This window comes from Phaseolus vulgaris, chromosome 9, assembly GCF_051622355.1.
Source record: "Phaseolus vulgaris cultivar YP4 chromosome 9, ASM5162235v1, whole genome shotgun sequence".
In the NCBI taxonomy this organism is placed as follows: Eukaryota; Viridiplantae; Streptophyta; class Magnoliopsida; order Fabales; family Fabaceae; genus Phaseolus; species Phaseolus vulgaris.
The window spans coordinates 14213535-14235615 of record NC_143506.1 but is presented as its reverse complement, the minus strand read 5'-3'; the positions used below and the strand labels follow the sequence as shown (position 1 = coordinate 14235615).

The window sequence follows — 22081 nt, the reverse complement described above, 5'->3', positions numbered from 1 at the left end:
ATTTTATATTTCTTTAGTCAGGACTTTTTATTTATTCAATTTTATTTCTTTTAAAATTGTTATAGTAGTAGGAGCTCGATGACTAAGAAATTAGTGATATTGATAACATAATATAGAAGGAGTCTCTATCCAGTATATGAAAAGAAAACAATAAAACATATATGGTGCTTTGAAGAACAAAATTTGTAAAAAAAATAAATATGAAGTAAATCTAGAATATGACTTTAATAAAAAAGATAAATATTAAATATCTACAATTTGAATTTGATTTTTTCTAATAATTTAAGTTGAATTAGTCTAATATTTTAAGTTGAAGAGTAATTTGAAGTTATATAAAATACTTATAATCAATATAATTTACCTCTGAAAATGTTAATTACTTTGAAAAGTTTAGTAAAATGGTGCAATGTGAATGGTCAAATTTGAAAAATATTTCAAAAACAGACAAGTGATACTCATGTACTCAACCAGCACGAATTCACTTTTCTAATGTCAATTTTCATTCGTTTATAAAATTTACATAAAAGTCATTGTATTTCTAACAACTTTATTTATTTAAAAATGGTGTGAAAAGTCATGCTTACCTAAATTTTCTTTTAAAAAAAGGGAAGTCATAAAAAAATGTATGATTAGGACGAATTATGTGTATTTTTTATACTCAAGTTGTCATATCCTTCTAATAAAAAAATGTTAAAAAGTTATGATGGCATGAATTATAAGTATTTTCTTATTTTATATATTTAAATATCTCAATAATTAAAAAATAAAATGTAGGTTCTAAAATTAAAATATTTTAAAAATTATAAACCCTAAAATAAAATAAAATACATAATTCAAAAATCACGATAATTTTTTTTTTCATTTAAAAAGAAAAATATTATGCTTTGAAATATTTATTTAATAACATTAATTATATATATTATCATCTTATTTTAATGAGTTAAAGTTAGTATTCATATTCATTTTAATTTCATGCATTTGTTTATGCAGTATGTATTTTATTTTATAGAACCTGCATATCATTTTAGAATATTTTTATTTTAAAACCTACATTTTTATTTTTTAATTAATAACACATTTAAATATGTAAAACTACAAAATATTTGTAATTTATATCACTATATTTTTTACCCATTTTTTTTGTTTTTAAACCAAAAATTACAATTTTATAAAAATTAAAAAAAAAAATCTGAAGTCAAGATATGATGACTTTAGTATAAAAAAAATCATTATAATCATGTCCAACTTATATGTATTTTTTTACAATAAAATTGTCACAACAACAAATATTTACCTCTTTTAAAAATAAAATAATAACTTAATAACATATTTACCTTAATCAAACCCGTGTTGTGACATCTTTCAAAACGTTAGTCTTTCAAAAGTATGGAAAGAATAGAATGTCAAAGTTTATATATTTTTTTTTATCTTCTGACGTTTTTGTTTTTTTTCCTATATTCTCACTAGTATGAATTTGGAGAGTCAAATCTCTATTATTCTTAATAAAAAAAAAAGAATCCAACAATTATGATCTTACAATAATGTTGCGCTACATTAATTACTTCCGTTGTTTAAAAGGTTCGTATCACAAGACAACCTGATCTACAGGTCTAATCAATGATCATAGGAACTAACCAGAAACATTACTTTGGAACAATAATCACTACAAATGGAAGAAGAACAACGAAACACGTCACTGAAAACTGATACTTGCATTTCATTCAAATCTGCTACCCCTTTCGGGAGACCTGTGGATACAAACTTAGAAATTCATTCCTTTTCAAACACAGTTTCATCTCTCAATGTGGATTATTATACAAAACAGAAACAGAACACAACATAAATCCGGATGCACAGCTCTTTTTTATCCCACTCACCCGAGTTTTATTTGTTCCATATAACTTACAAGGAAGATGAATAAATCAAAACACAAACTGATACACATTACAAATCAACCACGATTCAATTATTCAAGGAACAATCTTATAACCCTTGCACTTGTCTATCCAACTTATGAGCGAATTCTTGGAGTTCCTGAATCCCAAAAATCCATGTTCTTTGGCCTTGTTCATGCTATCTAACACTCCTTCCGCAGAGAAAATAATATCAACAAACCACCAATCACCAACCTCCTCAAGTTTAGTAGGCAGAAGCTGATTCGCACTCACAATCTCATCCCAAACAGGACCCTTATCCTTCATCACTTCCGACAACTTCAAATGCGAACCTTCTTCAAAACCATACTCCTCAATCCCAAACTGTTCAGCCAACACCTTCCAGAGATGCTTCCACTTGAACACATCACCATTGGAGCAGTTAAATGCTTCATTCCGCGCATTGGGGTCAACAGCCGCCCAAATATGCTGCTCCGCAATCAAATCCGCATCGGAAGAAAAGGAATAACCCTCCCAGGCGCCTTTCGTACCGGGAAATCTCAACGGAACCCCCTCGTGCTTGCAAATTGCGGCATAAACGCAAACAGACCCAACCAGGTTCATCAAACTGTAGGGAGAAAAGCCAAATATTGTTCCGGGTCTGTGTACGGACCAAGTCAAACCCTCTTTCTTAGCGCTTTCTTCAAAGAGAATATCCTCTTGATTGTAGTAAAAATTAGGCGTGTCCAAGCGCGGGAGATCCTCCGTGAAGGGGGGCTCGTGGGATTGGATCTTGCCGATGGATTCGAACGATCCAAGGTAGTGCTTGGTTCCTGTCTGGAGGGACACGTGACGCAGATTGGGAGCATTGGGGATAACGGCGCGCAGCACATTCTGTAACATCGCGCCGTTAACTTCGCAGTTCTCCGCCTCGGTGGGGCGGTTAGTCCAGGACACGAAGAAAACGTGCGTGACGTCGGTCAAGACGGAGAGCTTGCTTTCGGCGTCGGCGGGATCGGAGACGTCGCACTGAACATACTCGATGGGGTGATCGGCGTTCCACGACGGCCGCGGCCTCCGTGCCACGCCGTAGACTTTCCATGGACCACCGGGGGTGTCGTGGAGAGGCAGGATCTCGGCGAGGCTGTTTCCGACGATGCCCGTGACGCCGATCACCAGTCCCACGCTCTCGAAGCTTCGCGGAGGTTCATCTTCCTCGAATTTCTTCTGCAGCGGCACAAGAAACAAATTCACAAATAATAATAATAATAATAATTGAATTGAATAAAGGAAAACGACGATGAATAATCGATGAACTTGCCTTGGCAGCGCCGATTGCTCCAGCCCACCACCAACTCATTTTCTTTTTCCTTTTGTTTTTGCTTGTTTTGAATCTGATAGAGGGAAATGTTTAGGATAAATGAAGACTTGAATCTGGATGGTTGGATTTAGTAGATGTATATGTATGACCTGTCCTCATAGTTGTAACGGGATAAGGCCAAGATCAAAAACAGAAATGGAATATTTTATATTTCTTGCTTTATATTATTTAATACCATAAATATATAGCGGCATACAATTAATTTTATAACAAATATACATTATTGTATTATTTAAACTTTATAGTAAATAAAATGTGTTTAAATATAATAATTATATTGTATAGTTATAATAAATAATTAAATTTGTGATGTTTTTTCTAAGTAATTATTTATGATATAAAATCATTAAAATCAAGTTTAAAGGATAAAGATAAAAAAACGTACTGATTAAAGTTGATGACGAGACCCTTAATAGGATCAAATACTTATAGTGATCAAAAGATAAGTATTTTGAGAAGATGAGAAAAAAAGAATTTCATTAGTTGTCAAACTCGGGTAAAATGCATGTTTTAAAAAAAATAAGGGAAATAATATTGAATAAGAAAACCAAAAAGTTAAATATCATTGTTAAGCTGTATAATGTAATTGTTAACATAAAAGTGGATAGTTTGTTATATCTTTTAAGACTATCTAGGGATTTAATTTAAGTGGTGTTTTTATAATGTCTATTTAAGAAAACAAAGGAGAAAAAGTCACACTCTTCAGCCAGAGCAAGGATGAAAAGAGGATGGTTCGAGCAAAACTTTATCTATAAATGTGTGATCAATTTATAAAATTCAAGCTTATTATCCTATTTCAAATAGGTATAACTATATAAACATGTTAATAGACTAATTATCATATAAAAAACACTATAATTCGTTGGTTGGATAGATGATTTATAAGAGTAGCTTATTTTTTATAAATAATTTAAAGTATTATATAATAAAATGTATTATTTAGATAGATAATTTAAGAAAATTAAAAATTCTTGAGAATAATTTGATTATTCATAATTAAAGGGTTTATGTATTAATTTAATTTTTATTATAATATAATTTACATATTTATAATAAATTTTAAGTATATATAGTAAAACACTTATTTTCTTAATATAACCTAGTTTGTTATAGTTCAATCTAACTTTTCAAAATTGATAGTTATTTATTATGCCTCAACAGCAGGAGATTCAAATATAGTATAATTAATTCTATTTGTACTTGATAACGGCAGTGTTTTAGTTTTATGTCACTTCTTTTCATTAACTTCTTTTTACTTTTCTGAAATTTTCATTATTGAAGTGAACTTACTAGTTAACATCATTGTTATGATGAATAACAATATTAATTTAGCATCCATGTCATTTTGTCTTTTTAAGGTAAAGTCTCACTTTTTTTCCCTTACCACGATCTTCATCTTTTTTGGAACTCATTCGATATTTCCTAAGAATGATAAAGTGGGTTGCGTGAAATATGATATTTCTAATATGTTAATAGATGTTTCTTTTCATATCCCCGTAGCTTTTATATAATTCAAAATATTCAGATTATTTTTTCTATTATATAATGAGCGAGTAGAAACACTGTTGACTTTTACTAATAGCTCGAATAGGAGCTTATGGTAAACTTACAGAAGAGGAGGTGGAAGTGTGTGGAATGTGAATTTTGTTGGAAATCAAAACTTAAAAAGTTTAAGAAAAACTAAATAGAAAAAATGTACTTTTAATTAAACAGATTTTTGGTTATTTATAGTTTTTTACACATAAGTATAAAATAAATTCTACATTTTACGAGTGTATAGCATGGCTAGAAAATAGTTTATATCTCCTCTAAAGAATGTTTTATTATAACAAACTAGTTGAAACAATAAACTCAAAATATAAACAATAAAATTATAACTAGTGTATCCTCCCTTAAACTAACTAAACATATGTATTTAGCTTACTTCAAGCATAGCACGTAGTTTCTCAAGTTGCTTTGCTTAAGTGGCTTTGTCATCAAATCTGCAATTTGTTCTTGAGAATCACAATACTTCAATTCCACAACACCACAATTAGAGTTTATTGTTTTAATTAATTTGTTATAATAAGACCTATTTTTTAGGAGAGATAGATACGGTTTTCGAACCACTATGCTATAGACTTGTAAAACAATGAGTTTGTTTTTTGCTTTTGTGTAAAAGGTTATAAATAGCCAAAGGTATGTTTAATTGGAAATATACTTTCTCTATTCATATTTTCTAAACTTTATAAGTTCTGATTTCCAACATTTGGTATCAGAGCTAGGAAAGGGACCTGACTAAAATAGGAGTGTGAGGGTGAGTGAAGCATGACAACTTCAGATAGATTCATGACTCCAAAGTTTGACTGCCATTACGACCATTGGTCAATGTCGATGGAGAATTTCTTAAGGAGCATAAAGATCTAGAATTTGGTGAGTGAAATCTCACATGAATATGCTTACTCTTTCCATGAAAAAATTGGATTCTTAACCAACTAATTGGCAAAACTGCTATCACTTTCTCTATAATCCTTTTGAGTCATATACACTGATATGTTGTTGTGATATATTCAGTCTCTGGTTATTTTTTTGAAGACCATGATACAGTTCCAAACCCTATCATGACACATATCTAGAAGAGTAAGCATATTCATGTGAGATTTCACTCACCAGATTCCACATCTCTATGCTCCTTAAGAAATTATCCATCAACATTAACCAATGGTTGTAATGGCCGTCAAACTTTGGGGTCACAAATTTCTTTGAGGTTGTCATATGCTTCACTCACTCTCACACTCCTATTCTAGTCAGGCCCCTTTCCTAACTCTGATACTAAATGCTGAAAATCAGAACTTATAAAGTTTAGAAAAACTAAATAGAGAGAATGTATTTTCAATTAAACATACCTTTAGCTATTTATAGCCTTTTTACACAAAAGTAGAAAACAAACTCTACGCTTTACAAACCTATAGTCTAGTGATTAGAAAATCGTCTCTATCTCTCCTAAAAAATAGATCTTATTATAACAAACTAGTTGAAACAATAAACTCAAAAATAAAAACAACAAATTGTTTGAGTTTTAATTTACTTTTAGAAATATTTGAATTGGAGTTCATCTTGAATTTTACCATTTGGATATTTTTTATATTTAAGAATGTATAATTAAAAGGTTAAATTTTTTATTTGAATTTTAAATTTTTTAACATATTTTTTTGAATTTTTTACATTCAAATTGTACAAATTGAAAGTTAATTTTATATTTTAGATTATATATTACGGGATTTAATTTTCTTTTACTTTTTTTATTGTGAAATTTAAAAGGTTAAATTAACTTAAAAAAATATGTTCAACAAATCAAAAATTTAATTTTTTCAAATCACAACTTTTTTAAATAATTTTAATTTTGAAATTATACAATTAAAATTCAAACAAATCCTTACTTTTTTACATCGATTGTTTTAGGGAAGATTGGTTTTTTTCATACCTTTTAATGTCACTTCCAAAAAGTCACTTATTGATTATGCAATCAATCTATAAGTGAAACTTTCTAAAATACTTGTACATTGTGCTTTGGCCATGAAATTCAAAGTATTTCACAACCCATAAAAATAAAAGCAAGGAAAAGAACTAGATATATGTAGGGACTGAGAGAGAAAAGTGAGCAATATTTTGAAGAAATTTGGTATTTTACTCATTTTAAAATGGGATTGTAGATGGAAGTTAAGAGTATGAAGGAAAGAAAAAACATCATCGTTATTAATCCAACAGAAAAAAAAAATTAAATGGTCAACTTTTTTTTTATTATGTTATTTAAATTTTACAAATACGTAATATTTATCATTCTCTATTCATGATGGGCCAACTTTTTTATAATGGGAGATTGAATCCAAATGAGATAATTAAATAACGTAGAAGGAAAGGAAAAGTGTTAATACATTTTTAGACTAAAGTTGAAATTTAAACTTGTAAAATAGATTTATAAAAGTAATTCAACTTTTTTTTTTTATAAAACTAAGTTTTTAAATAAATGCATAAAGTATTGATACACGATATTGTTTTCTAAATTTTATGCTTTAATATATTATTAAATTCAAAAGAATAACTAATTGTTTTTACAGTATTTCTAATAGAGGAATATTAATTTACATCTTAAATATATGGTATAGGTTTTATAAGAGTTTTTATTTATTGAAATATGATGAAAAATAAAATAAAATAAAAATGATGAGATGATATGGTAAGAGTCTTAATTTAAGTTTTGAGTTTCAAATAAAGTCATTTATTTTATAATTAAAACAATTTTATAAGTTGCACGAATTGAACTAAAGCGTGAACAAAAAATTATAAAAAGTTTCAGCACAAAACTTCACTACATTATTCTCTCTTACTAGCTACTCCCAATGCCTATGCTAACCATAGGCAATTCCATGCCACATCATCATTTCCTTTACCTTGCATCACTTATGATTCTCTTGTAATGTTACAAATTTTAATATATGTTCTTTTTTACAATTTAGAATATAGGAATAGACGTTTATATTAAGAATGAGTGTTATATACAGAAAATTTAGACATAAAAATTTAGTTCAATATAGAAATATATTATATATCTACTTTTATTAAATTATATAAGTTAGTTAAATATAAAAATTTAATTACATTTTCTATCTTTACATGTGTGGTAGAAGGAAAATAAATAAATTAATTTGAAAAAAAATGTACATTCTACATTAATTACTAATGTACAAAGTATACACCAATTAAGACTATACTTGATGTGTATGCATATTATATACAAGATGCATAAAATATTTTGCTTTAGCCTTGTTTTTAAATGACATTCAAGTGAAAATCCTAATGTAGTATGTATCCATTTTGCTTTTGTTTTTAAATGACATATTACATTAGGTGGTGATAATACTAATGTAGTATCTTCTACATCAAATTGACAATAGATATTGCAAAATCTCTCACTATCTATCTATTTATTTTCTATTCTACGTCACTAAAACAAAATTTGTAACATGTTCTTTAAAATATACAATTAACATGGTGGATTTACTTAAAATAAAATAAAACTTCATAAAAAATTATATAATTATATAATTTTTATTGTAAAAATATTACATTAGATATGTTTTTATTTTCATCAAACCAATTAGAATTTTTCTTTTAACCAAAATATAATCATAAAATTATTAACTGTAAAAGAAATTGTAAAATTATGAGAAAGTTTAATTGTGGATAAAATATTAAGTATATAATGTTAGAAGTAATTTCTGCGGTTTTTTTTTCAACCATCCGATTCTGGAGTTTGATTGTTTTAATATTATATTGTGGACTTATGATGTGTATTTTTACTTTAGTGTGAGAGGTCAATTTTTATCTAGCACCATTTACATTTTTATTTTCCCATGTAGCACCTTTTTGTTTTTATTTTCCTATCTAGCACTCTTTTGTTTTTATTTCCTTATCTAACACCCTTTTATTTTTTATTTCCCTATCTAGCACCATTTCAAAAATAAATAAATAAATAATAAATTAAAAAAAAATGATAATTTTAATTTTGAATGCATTAAAAAATAAATATTTTTAATGTTTAAAATAGTTAGAAATATAATTAATGAATAAAGAAATGAGTTTTTACAAAATAAAAATAAAAAAGTAATACATTTAAAATGTTTAGTTTAAAAATTATTTTTTTAAGAATGAAAAAAATAAAAAATTAAACTCTACAACAACATAAAAGTTGAATCTATAAACATAAATTAATATTTATTTTTATTATTATTGAGGATGTAATCATGTTAATTCAAGTAAAAAATACATGACATAATTATAAAAAAAAAACAAGTTGAATAAGGATTGATATGGACATAAGAGAACATCATGATCGAACAGAAAATGTTCATATTGTCAAACACCAGGACACATAAAGAACTTGTCCCAACATTACTGGATTGTGCACACTACAAGAAAATTATGAAATAGAAACCAATTTGTAGAAACCAAAATAATTAGTTGCAATAGTAACTAAATTAGAGACCATTTTAGAAACTAAAAAGAAATTTGGTTTCTAAATTAGTTTATATTATTTTCTATTATTGTTAAATAGTTTCTAAATTGGTATCTAATTAGTAACCAAGGTTTGCTACCAAATTTAGAAACTAAATAATTGGTAATTAAAACCTTAGTTGCTAATTAGATACCAATTTAGAAACTATTTAACAATAATAGAAAATAATAGAAACTAATTTAGAAACCAATTTTTTTTTTTTTAGTTTCTAAAATGGTCTCTATTTTAGTTCCTATTGTAACTAATTATTTTGGTCTCTAAAAATTGCTTTATATTTCATGATTTTTTTGTAGTGGCACTTCTCATCATTAATTATGTTTCATTTCGCACAAACTATTTAATGTACCATTGAAGAAAATATTAAATAAATGACCATCTTTCATTTTTTTTATGATCAACATATACTTATTTAGTATCGCCTTATATCTCTTATATTTAACTTATTTGGATTTTTTTTATATATTTTATCTTTATCTTATTTTGTTTTGCCTTTATTTTATATCTTTTATGTTTTTAGTTATTATTTTTTTTTCTACCCTTCTTTATTTATTTCTGTTTTTTGTTTTTATTTTATTGTTGTTGTTTTTATTTTCTAGAATTATTTATTTTTGCATTTTTTCTTCTCATTTTTAAGCATTAAGGGTAACATTTGCATTAGTTTTTTTTAGGATTTTGCATTTAAGGTAAACTCTTCAATATTATTTGTGTGTCCACTATTAATTAATACTAATTAAATTTGTTTTTTTATAATTATGTTCTATATTTTTTACTTGAAATTAACATGATTACATCATCAATAATAATAAAAATACTAATTTATGTTTATAGATTCAACTTTTATGTTATTGTAGGGTTTAATTTTTTATTTTCTTCATTCTTAAAAAAAATAATTTTAAACTAAACATTTTAAATTTATTACTTTTTTATTTTTATTTTGTAAAAACTTATTTCTTTATTCATTAATTATATTTCTAACTATTTTAAACATTAAAAATATTTATTTCTTAATACATTCCAAATTAAAATTATCAAAAAAATAATAATTTATTATTTATTTATTTTTGAAATAGTGCTAGATAGGGAAATAAAAAATAAAAGGGTACTAGATAGGAAATAAAAACAAAAAGATGCTAGATAAAAAAATGGTGTTAAATGGAGAAATAAAAGTGTAAATGGTACTAAATAGGGAATTGAACCTTATAACATTTACCTCTCCAAAAGTTTATATTAAACCACATATTTTAACATGCCGTTTGTGTATATCTTCAAAAGATGGGGACTAGTTCTATTGCTCAGTTTGTGAGATGCAACACTTTGTTGCCGTTACTGTAACTTAAATTTGTGCACTCTAAACAAGTAAACAAATCCAACAACTTAGTCATTGTAAAACTACTCAATTCATCTTGCTGTTTCTAAATCAAGCTTCAATTCCATTTTTCCAATGATTTAGCACTTCATGAGCTTGAAATAAAGTTTGAATAATGTTGGACATCCCACATTTATTAGAGATGATGATAATTTATTACAAATAAGTGAATGCAAACATCATCTTATAAGTTGATTTTATAAAGTTGAGTTAGGTTTAAAGTACACTTCTCAACATGTTATAGAGTCCGTGGATTCAAGATTTCTATTTTTTTTACCACTCTTGTTCCATTTCATTCTAAATTATTGGAATGAGCAGATTTTTGAAAATAAAATAAAAAAAAGTTGCGTTTGAAAACTCAATCTGTTAAAGAAGAAATTGTGTTTATAAAACGCCGCCTTCAATCTATATGAAGAAATCGTATCCTTAAAAACGAATTTGTTTTAAAATAATTTTTATTCATGAAAGGTTTATCAACTTTAATTATATTAATTTTCTGTTTAAAGGTAAAATCATGTATAAAAAGGATAATTTTACATTTATTTGTAGTAAAATTATGTATAATAAACACGACTCCAATTATATCTGTAGTGAAATTATGTTTACCATAAACAACTCTTATATATTTCTTGACATTGTTGCTCCTATATATTTTTTGACATTGTTGAATTGAATTTGTACTTAATAGTATCACCTATCTTTACTCAACTAATTTAAGTTGTCACAACTTTAAACAATTTGTCTATACCATCAAATACTCAGTAACCTAACACTTTTTTCACCATATCAATTGAAATACCAACTTTTAATTTTATTACAATTTATAATTTACTATAACGTAGGTCCATATAACAAAATAGTGATATATTTAGATAAGTAAGTTATTTCTTATTTTTAATGAATATAAGGATCTATTTTATTTTCTCTTTATACCAAAAACTAATTTCAGAGTTATGAAGGCTAATTATTGTGAGCTTTTGAGCCTTATTGCATGATAGCTGAATTACAAAAATCTCAACCTATGCAAAAGTCATGAACACTATACATTACTTTAATAAAACTGTTAAGGAGCATGAGTTCAATGTTTTTTTTTTTAAATTCTTATGCTTGATGACGAATTTAGTTCAAAATAATCAACATAATTTTTTTTTTTTATCAGCAACATAAACTACGCAGACTTATTGATTAATTTTGTATTAAAGTCGTGTTTTGTTTTTTAAGAAAGTGAACAGATTTTCCCGTTCACAACTTTTATTAGATAAATTAATAAGTCAAAGTAGTTTCGTGTTGAATGAATCCGACTTTTGTGAATGAAAATTTTACAACAGAAGTTATTTTCTGCATCCACAATTTCTTTTTAAATTTTAAGTATTTTAAGTTGAAACTAAAGTTTTGTTTGATAAAACATAATTTTTTCTTACATGAAGTGATGCACACGAACCCATATCCTTATAGATTTTTTGGATTCCGTCCATTATGGTAATTTCTTGATGAGATTGCACCATAATTGTAAAAGAAAACCAGTTTTTGAATACCAAACCAACACAAATTTATTCTGTGTTGTACTCTTGTTGTTGGTATTTTTAATTTGAGCAGTGAGTTACATTATATATAGTATTATATTAACAATGGAGATGTGGTCCTCTCCATTTTCCCGGGTTCTGCTGGTTTATATCAGTCACGCCATTCTTTTATAATAAGCCATTCCATTACGTACTACTCATTTTCCATTTTCATATGCAAAATAGATTAGAGAGCCATTTTGGTTCGGTTTCTAATCTGCCACTGACAAATTAAAGTACATAAAAGAAAGTATTTATATGTGTAAGTTTAAACTAGTGGCCAAAATATGGAACCTAGCTAGCTGGGTGCCACAATATTCTCTTCCTACGCATCTAACAAGCCATTTAAATTGACCTACGTTGCTCCACCTTTCTTCAATCTCCTTCTCGCCCTTTCCATCTTTCTCCTACCACCTTCTTTTGCGTTAAAAGGTTCTTCAATAATGGTTGACAGACCTGAAAAAGTAGTTCACACCAAAAGTTATTCTGACCCTCACGCACGCAAACGCTGTAAAGACAGCATATGAACTCTAAATTCAAGTCAGCTAAAATATTTACTTCAAATTATGTTAATACTTGATTTTAATATTACTCATAGTGTGTGTGAAAATGGTTAGAGAACACAACTTCGAAGCAAAAATGATCAACTTTATTTAAGATGTTATTTTTCACATCAAAGGTTCCTTTAAAATAGTTCCCGATTACACTGATATATAGCATGTTTATTAATTTCAGCATCAACAACTCTTTTCTGCTATAAATTCTTGACTTAGGTCAAAACTTACTAAGATCTGTCTAACAGCTAAAAGGTTTGAGTATTATGCATCAATGGTTGCATTTTATGCACATTAATGCTATTGTCTGTGAATAATTTTTTTCAAGAAAATTTCTCTAGTTATGTAAGCAACAGTTAAATAAGCAAGGCATAGAGTTAATTACCGTGTATGTGAGTGTTTCTGTTTTGTATCATCATGGCCTTATGATCACGTGGTTGCTTTTGGTTCTGAGCATGCCCGCCAACTTGGTTCAATTCTTGCATTGTTTTTTCTACCCTTGATCGAGCAGTGGCAAAAAGCCACGTGGCATCCATGTGCTTGCAGATCATGCGCGCAGGGTGGTATGGAATCTTGACACGCATGGTTTCACCCGACTTGATGCTACTGTTCATGAACATTATGCAGTCCATGAGGCTCTCTTTGGCCATTCCTTTCATGTCATATGCCTGTGACCTTCTCCAAAGGCTTTTCCTATGGGTGTTTGTGGGGTTGGATAGGCAAAGAGCACGCGTTGAGTCACTGATCGCTGAATCTGCGTCCTTAAGTAAAATATGACACTGAGCTTTGTTACTATAAATCACCATTCTCTCTTTTCTAAACTTCAAGGGACAAACACCAAGCGCTTCAGAGTATTTCACTAAAGCTTCTTCCACCTTTCCCAACCTGAACTTGTGATTCGCTTCTTGCTTTATCAAACTCACCAGAACCCTTGTTTCCTCTAATTTTTCCTCCGAGAGTACCTTCTCCTTGTTCCTCCTATCAACCTTCAAGTCCATCACTTCTTGCAATACTGCTCCAACCTTTTGTATGTTAGGTTTCAAATTAAGAAGAACCTTTGTGACGGTCTCACCCACGTTTGATTTATCTCCAAGGTTTGTAAGTTCGATCAAATCAGTAAGGTAAGGAGCGGTAACATCAAGAACTTTGTACCTCGTATCTGGGTCCTTGAGAAGGAGAAGAAGACAATCGATACCTATATACTGCCAATCATCTGAAGATCTGGAAAGGTTACCTAAAGCGTTCACAACTTTAGGTAACTCAGCAATGTTTTTCCTTCCTTCTTTACTATAACACAAGATTCTTATCAGTCCAACCCCTGCTGGTGACGTGTGATTTATCAACCCTCCCCACATATCGCACAAGTCCTTGAGAAACCCCTTCTTGCATATGAGATCCAGAGCCCTATCTTTGCAAGCAAAGCAATTCAGAAGGTAAAGAGACCAACACTGAAGCTGGCTAGCCCATTCCTCTGCCTTGCGATTCTCCATCTCCAAATCCCCAACCCCTCTAGTAAGCAAGTTTCTGTGATACTCGAGCCTTTTGTTTTCCTTCACAGCTACGAAGTCAACATAGACCACTTCTAAACAAGTGGAAGCCAAGTTCAAGGCCAACTTCACTACCTCTTGCTCCTGCTGTACTACTGATTCAAACGTGCTTTTGTAACTGGCCAAGTGACCAAGTGCTCGAACAGCAACTCTTTGCTCAACCCAACTCATCTTCCCCCTAAGCAAGTCTAGTAATGGGGGTATCACGCCTGATTGCACGGCTAGTTGTGCAAACTCCTCCTTGTTCATTGTGTATGAGCCAATGATATGAGCAGCGTAATAGGGCATGTATATGTTTTGATTTGTGTGAAGCCAGTGCCTGTCGTTTATCCCTTTGTGGATTAGACTTGCCATGTACTTGAATATTCCGAGGGATGGGAACTCTGGGTCGTTGGGTTGGCTCATTGCGATGTGCCATAGTCCACTCAGCACCAACACGTGTTTCTCATGATTCTCTCCCTGAAATAGTTCTTTGAAGCAAGTCGTTATTTCAGCTCTTCTGAGAGATGCATCTGGTTCTCCCATGCTGCAGAAGAAGCAACGCGGGTTGATGCAAAGCTCATCGCTGATGTTGCAAGGAGTATTGGGAATAGGGGTTACTCTCTTTTTCTTCATTTGGGACTTCATAGCTGTCTTAGTTGATTGATTTCTGAGATTAGAAAGTTGGGTTGTTCTTTGTGTTATATGAGGAACCTTAGCCAAAGGGGTTGAAATAGGTCATGATAAAAAATGATGTAATAATTTATCAACACCTAGTGCCGCATTCATGGGAGGCTTTCATTATCCAATAAAGCAGTTTCATTATCCTTACAGTTGCTCCTGACAAAACTATCCCTTTCAACTATTTAAGATAGATGGATCTCCAAAATTCAAATTCAAAAATTCTAATACACTCAATAATTTATGCAATTGGTTAATCTCTATATATGACCCTAAGTGTTATTAATTTCTTGTGAATTTTCAAATCTAGATAGAATACGTTCATGTTTCACAGAGCAATATATAGTCTTTTGCTCTCAGGGATTAATTTATTCTAAAACCATTTTTTCATACAGATCACAGTCTTTTCTGCTATTTTTCAGCATAATATCAATTAAGACGAACGCATATACCTCCAATAATCTTGCTTGGAATGACCTATTATCTGTGCTATTTTTTTTTTCCACTTTCTTTATGTTCAATACAACACATTTTCAATGTGTTAATTCTATAACGAATCCAAATTTTAAGGTGATTATTTAATCTTTTATTTTCTTTTTCCTTTTAAAAGGAAGATAAAGAATCATTAAAAAAACAAATAATATTTTAATAGAGGTTAATATAATCTTAGGAATTAATTTAAATAATGAAGAAGTTTTTTTAACCTTTATTAAATTTCAAAAGTTTATTTTAAAATCTCGACAAAATAATGAATGTTTTTTTTAATCTTCGAATCTCAAAAAAATTCGTTAAATTTCAAGATTTATTGTAGAACCTCAATAAAAATACTTCAGATTTTTCAAACTTCAATAAATAAATAAAATTAAATTTATTTATAAATAATTAAAAACTATATAGTTTTAATATATTTTATAAATACATTTTCTAAAATTTTGAAAGTTTACGTTAGAAATAAGTTTTCTAATAAGTTTCAAAACTTTATTTTAAAAACTCACTAAAATAATTTTGGATAATATGTATTTCAACCATACATGCATTCGGATTCTAACACTTCGTTTAATTTTTTAATTAATTTTGAAATAAGTTAGATATAGATTAATGTTAAAAGAAAACTGCAATAGATGGGATTTTGAAGTCAAATCCCTTCAATGCCCACGACATTAACCACTACATCACATAAGTTCTTTTATCATATTATAATTTTTATTATACTTATTATTATTAATAATATAAATATAATTATTAATAATATAAATATTATTTATATTATTATATAAATATAAATAAAAACAATAAAAAAACTTGAAAAATATAATAGAAAATATTATTGTGTTAAATATAAATAAATTTATTAACTATACTAAATAATATTAACAATATTTAATAATATTAACAATATTTAGTAATATTAAAAATATTTAATAATATTAATAATTTAAATAATATAAATGATATTAATAATATTACATCCAGAATCTGTATGTAACACTTACCTACGATAGTTTTATATACGGATTTTTGTTAGTATGTAATCCGCATGTAACTATGTTTTACATACAGATATTTGGTCTTACATACGAATTTTGGTTGTATGTAATTCTAATTTTTCTTGTTGGTGGTCATTGAGCCTGTGTCGGAGAGAGGTCAGGAGGATCGTTAGAGATGGTGAAAAATGAGGTTGAAGGTTATTTCAGACGACAAGTCATTTTATGGAAATTTTGAAACTCATGGTATTTTACAAATATTTTTAAACCCATATTATTTTATGAAGGTTTTGAGACCCATGATATTTTACGGAAGTTCTTAAATCCATGATATTTAATAAGGATTTTGAAAGACTGTTCCTGAGGTTTAAAAAAATCCTAGAGAACACGTTTTCCATATATGATTTAGCGAAAAAACAACAACCCTGAATAAATGACTTAATAGAAATTTTAAATTTTAACCCTAGATAATGTAAAAATAAACTCCCGTTAAAATCATTTTCTCTTATACTGAATGAATTAATAAATTAATTAATTAGTTAAAATATTGTAATTTTAAAATTCAAATTTTGATTTTGGTTATTTGTTTGCATTAAATAATTAATTGATAGAAGATATATATTTTTCTTAAGTTTAATTAATATTTATAAATTCAAATTAATAAAAGTGTTAAGATATATTTGGATTATAATTGTAACTTAACTATTGTTATTATTATCATCAGAATCAATGATATTTCTGTTATCCATGTTTTAATATTCATTTAAATTATTTATTTTATGTTATCCATTAATTTAAAATTATAAAAATACATACTAATATGTTCAAAAACTTAAATCTGAAAATTGAATAAAAATCTATGTACGACCACTGCATAAAAAGAAAAGGGAACATAAATATGAGGCATTTTCTGGAAGAAAAGGTGTTCTTTATCGTTGCGTAAGACACGTCTTCTTTCCTAAAATAATAAAACATTTTAACATACACATGTAGTTATATTCAATGTGCAATACAAACATAGTGTAGAAGAAAGCAACAAATTAAGAAAGAGCACGAGGTAGAGAGAAAAAGCATGCATGCAGTGCACTGGGACAATTCAACACATCTCAAAATACTTTTTTTATTGTGACAAGTTTGTCTCAATTAAGCAGTTTGGTTCGGTGCGGTGCTCTCCCTCATGATCTACGATTCTACGTTCGTTGTTGGAAGCTAAACGTCCCCGACAGACACTACTTTCTTTTTCTTTGGTCGATAACCCGACAGTACTTTCTAAATCAAATACTAGTTCATGAGAGGCTTTTTTTTCTCTAACTTTTCTTACTTGCAAGAATTTGTCGTCCTTATGCGACAAAGGGGATCACGTAAGCAAGATTTGAAATGTTGCACACAGTGTAGACTCGTGATGCTTTTGTAGTTTTCTATGCAACTTCATCATCATTCTGTCCCGTATCCAGTCAACTTAATAAGTTCCTCCACCTATGCCTATAAAGCTCTTTTTAAGTAAAAATGAGAACAAAAAGTCTAAGTTAAACTGAAAATAGATGGTGGGATTTCACCAACCTTAGCCCACAATTCCCCACTGATTTCTGCAGTTAAATATTTTGAAAACCGAAGGTGTATGTAATGGGCGAAGAGAAAAGATTGAGGGACCACATCTTCAAAATGGCAAAACAAGGCCCTTCAAATCAGTTCCAGAATGTGGTCCCGTCCCATTGCTAAATTTGCACCTTCAAATAAAAATATGCACAGCATCTCTTAGAAAGCAGAAATATAGATTAAAAACATGATTTAAGTACAGTGGTGGTGGTCTCAAGAATATGCGGCTGCCATAGGTGGAAGCCATGAATAGAATGTTTCTTAGATTTCATCTTTTTCATAAGAATATTAATTATTTTGGATCATGATTCAAAGATTCGTTTAACCAAGCCAAAACAATTGAGGCGGGGACATTGTTAATTGTCTGTTCGTACCATTAACACTTCTTTGCTCATGATGGCAAGGACTACATTTATAATCTGGACACATCAAACTATGCTGAGTTTACTCTGATATAACGGTTAAAGTCGTTCAAATCCAAATCCACATGGTGTCATGCTAAAGAAGTTTCACTTGTTTCTTTTCTCTGTGTCTTTTAGCAGTGAAAACTAATGAATTAGCTAAGCAATTCTCTCAGAAAACTTTTTATATAGGCAAAAAAATTAATATAACAATACCACATATAGAAATTTTTAAGAATTTAAAACTAGATGGTATAAAAGTGTTCATGATAATTTAAATTTAAATTTCGACATGGATGACGAATAATATACAAATGTTATTTTTTTTTATTCTGGTTAGTGTTTATGTTTTATATTAAAACTCTTATCTTAAAATATCTTTGTTGAAGAAGTGTAATAATAAGACACATACATCAGTGTTTCATATTGTATTACTTGGGTTGGTAAGAGTATCAGGCTTCCTAGCCTAGAATTTTGTTATGCTTATTGTGCAGGCAGTTAGAAGAATGAAGGAGGTTCAATATAGAAGGTCAAAACAGAGTGTGATCAAGTCAAAGTAAAAGTATGAAGTAGCACAGTTAAATCTCTGGTCTAGACGGTTCTAATATGCCTAATCTGCACAAGAGATTTTATTATTGTTAAATTGGTATAAAAAATCTTGATAGGTAATTAGATACTAATTTAAAAATTATTTAACAATAATAGAAACTAATTTATAAATCAAAAGTTTTTTTATTTTTTAAAATATTCTTTAATTTAATCACTATAACAACTAATTATTTTTTGTCTTTATAATTGATTTTTATTTCATGATTTTTATGAGTGTAAATACATTTTTTGTTGGACTATTTTGATCTTATCCTACATAGTGACCAAAAGAAAAAATTATTCACACACAAAAAGAATATTTCCTTTAATATAAAAATAAATGTTTTATTTAAAAAGAAAAGAAAAGAAAAGTACGTCCAACCTTTTCATTCAAGTATTTTTCTTACTGTTAGTACTTACAAAAAAAATGAAACAGGACATTAAGAAACATAGCTATTTGAACGACTTTACTAAGAAGGATTTAGAGAAAATAAAATTCATTCATTCATTCATAAGTTAAAATGAATTTATGCATGGATAAAAAATATTTTTTTAAAAAACTATCATATAATTTATTTTTCTTTCTATAAGTTATAATGGAGAAGTTGGTGAACATATCCATAATAGTGTTATTACAGCTTAACAATGTTTTTTCCTTTGTGGGTGAAGAGATAGAAGGATAAAATAGCCCAAAAACTGGGGCCTAAAACAAAGTTTTGATTATGTTTGTGCTGTTGATAGAAAAGACACAAAACAATACTGGGCCCAACTTTCTTTTCACTACTATTCCATTGATATTTTCAGAGAAAACAAAACAAAACCAACACAAGTGAGTTTTTCACTTCTCTATGTGAATCAAATTCAAGTTATTCATCAGGCCTGTTTGGTTTAAAATTTCGTTGAGAATTAATTTTGAATTGTTGAGTATAATTAAAAAAATATTTAAATTAAAGCATAAGTTTAATAAAATGCTAAATAATAATTTTATAATTTTAAAACGTATAAGAGTTTTAAAAGGTTCAAAATTACAATCAAAGAAGACAGTGTGACCAGACAAACGACATACACAAACAGCATGAGATTATATTCAAAACCAAATTTTTAAGAGTGAATATATTTAGAGCAATAATATATGTACAATCCATTTTTTTTATAAACTCCCAATACTATTATTTTAATATTTTTTTATATTATTTAATTACAAATTTACCCTTTATTATATATATTTATTTCTAAATCTATCACATTGTATATAACTATTTGAGTTGTTACATTATCATTTTCCATATATTTAATTGTATCATTCTTAAATTGGCTACTGGCCTTCCTTACAACTACGTTGGTTACATGAAAATATTGCGAAAATTAAGTAAAGAGAATGAATAATAAAACAATGGTATATGAGATTGTGTGAGAAAGTTTGGTAGCTCTAACAAACTATTCCACATGATTCAATAATTGACGCGGTATTTAGGCAGTGGAGGTGTGAAAGTTTGTTACCTATAACGTCTCACCCTTTTTGAAATTACAGCATGTGATGTGCCCTACGAAGCATCAAGAGGAACCTTAGTCATTGATCTCAGACCAAGCATATGTAGGCATATGAGGGATCACTGGAGGGACAACTTGGATCAACCACACTGTGAATGTGGAATGTTTCAAAAACTGTTCATATCATGCATTTCCGCATGTTAGTGCATTGATTTATCGTGATTCGATAACCAACATTTACACGGACAATTATTAAGTTTTCATCTTACACACCAATTACAAGTACAATGATATCTTTAAATAAAAATTATAAATGAGACACAATGATTAAGTCCACTCACTAAACATGGTGTCTAATCAGTCCAACCTAATTGATCATAACTTCATACCCAATAATATCTTATATACATGTACATCCAATCCATTTAGGCATCCAATCCATTTAGGTTGGAAAATGCATCTCCACCGAATAGTTCCACATGCTGCCGAACAAAAATTATGCCCACCATATCACACATGAGAACACAATAGCTATGTGCAAAAAGTATTAGCAGGTATCCAAAATCAACTTGCATAATACTGAAATGGACTTTAGAGAACAGACTCAATCCAAAAGATATATATTTGACATGTTGCATTTCAGGACAATAAATGTTCTAACAATGAAAGGTAAAAATAATCCAAAAAAGTAAAAATAATCGGCTTCAGAATTGGGGTTCAGAAAAGCGAATTCTCAAAGTTTGAAAAGGAAAAGTTGAGAAAACGAAAATGAGAAATCGGGTTGGGAGGAACTCCTTATGCTAATTCTTCCCCCATCATATTTCTCACACGCACCCAACACTTACACAAGAATTTTTTTAATATTCTGTTATGTTGGTATCACAAATAATGTATTTCTGAATCACTCTGACTGAATTATAAGTGAATTTTGGATATTACTATTCGTATTCGTTATCTGATTAAGACATCCAACAATGACTTTTAAATATAGAGAAAAGTCATTTTTTTACCATTCAAATATAAATATATCCAAAATCTACATTCTGGATTTGTATATTCATGAGTCACTTCTAAAAAAACGAAAACGACTTTGCAACATTGTCATTGCATCTATCATAGGAAAACAAAAATACTTACATTAAAACACAACTTCATCGCACCTAACAACAATGTTTCGCCATCCACCACCACAACAAATTACTACACACTACCATCTCTACCATATCAAACGAGTTCCTCAGCAAAAAAATTTTAAATAAAAGTAACAGATTGAAAAAAAGATGTTGGGTGAAGGTTGTTAAACAATTGATGGGAAGAATTAGCCAACTCCTTAACAGGGAAAAAAAAGAGCGGTAGTTAGGCAAATAAATTTAATAATCAAAGAATAATTTTTTGCCAATGTAGCATGCAAGTGCAATGCAACTATTTCGAACTTGTGAATTACATCCAAATTGTTTGCTTACTGTAAAGGGTAAAGAGCAGAGAATGGTCCCAAAAAAGGGTAACATCATGACAACTGACC

At 28.7% G+C, this 22081-nt stretch overlaps 2 protein-coding genes across 2 annotated transcripts; both read right to left on the bottom strand.

Annotated features, from left to right (window-relative positions):
- Window positions 1-1693: 1693 nt before the first annotated feature.
- Window positions 1694-3369, bottom strand: VEP1 (NAD(P)-binding Rossmann-fold superfamily protein). Its single transcript, XM_068624468.2, has 2 exons — window positions 3196-3369; window positions 1694-3101 (listed from the first exon to the last, which is right to left on the bottom strand). Exons 1-2 carry the CDS (start codon window positions 3232-3234, stop codon window positions 1971-1973), a joined length of 1170 nt encoding a protein of 389 aa, XP_068480569.1. The 5' UTR covers window positions 3235-3369; the 3' UTR covers window positions 1694-1970.
- Window positions 3370-12411: 9042 nt separating this feature from the next.
- Window positions 12412-15141, bottom strand: LOC137821258 (ARM-repeat/Tetratricopeptide repeat (TPR)-like protein). The gene is made up of 2 exons (XM_068625765.2): window positions 13178-15141; window positions 12412-12694 (listed from the first exon to the last, which is right to left on the bottom strand). The coding sequence occupies exons 1-2, from the start codon at window positions 14964-14966 to the stop codon at window positions 12594-12596; spliced, it is 1890 nt and encodes a 629-aa protein (XP_068481866.2). The 5' UTR covers window positions 14967-15141; the 3' UTR covers window positions 12412-12593.
- Between the last annotated feature and the right edge of the window lie 6940 nt (window positions 15142-22081).

Coding starts and splice junctions, on each gene's coding strand:
- VEP1 (XM_068624468.2), bottom strand. CDS start 3,234: ATGAGTTGGTGGTGGGCTGGAGCAATCGGCGCTGCCAAG. Junction 3,102..3,195: donor GAGCAATCGGCGCTGCCAAG/GCAAGTTCATCG, acceptor GTGCCGCTGCAG/AAGAAATTCGAGGAAGATGA.
- LOC137821258 (XM_068625765.2), bottom strand. CDS start 14,966: ATGAAGTCCCAAATGAAGAAAAAGAGAGTAACCCCTATTCCCAATACT. Junction 12,695..13,177: donor CAGAAACACTCACATACACG/GTAATTAACTCT, acceptor CTACTTTTTCAG/GTCTGTCAACCATTATTGAA.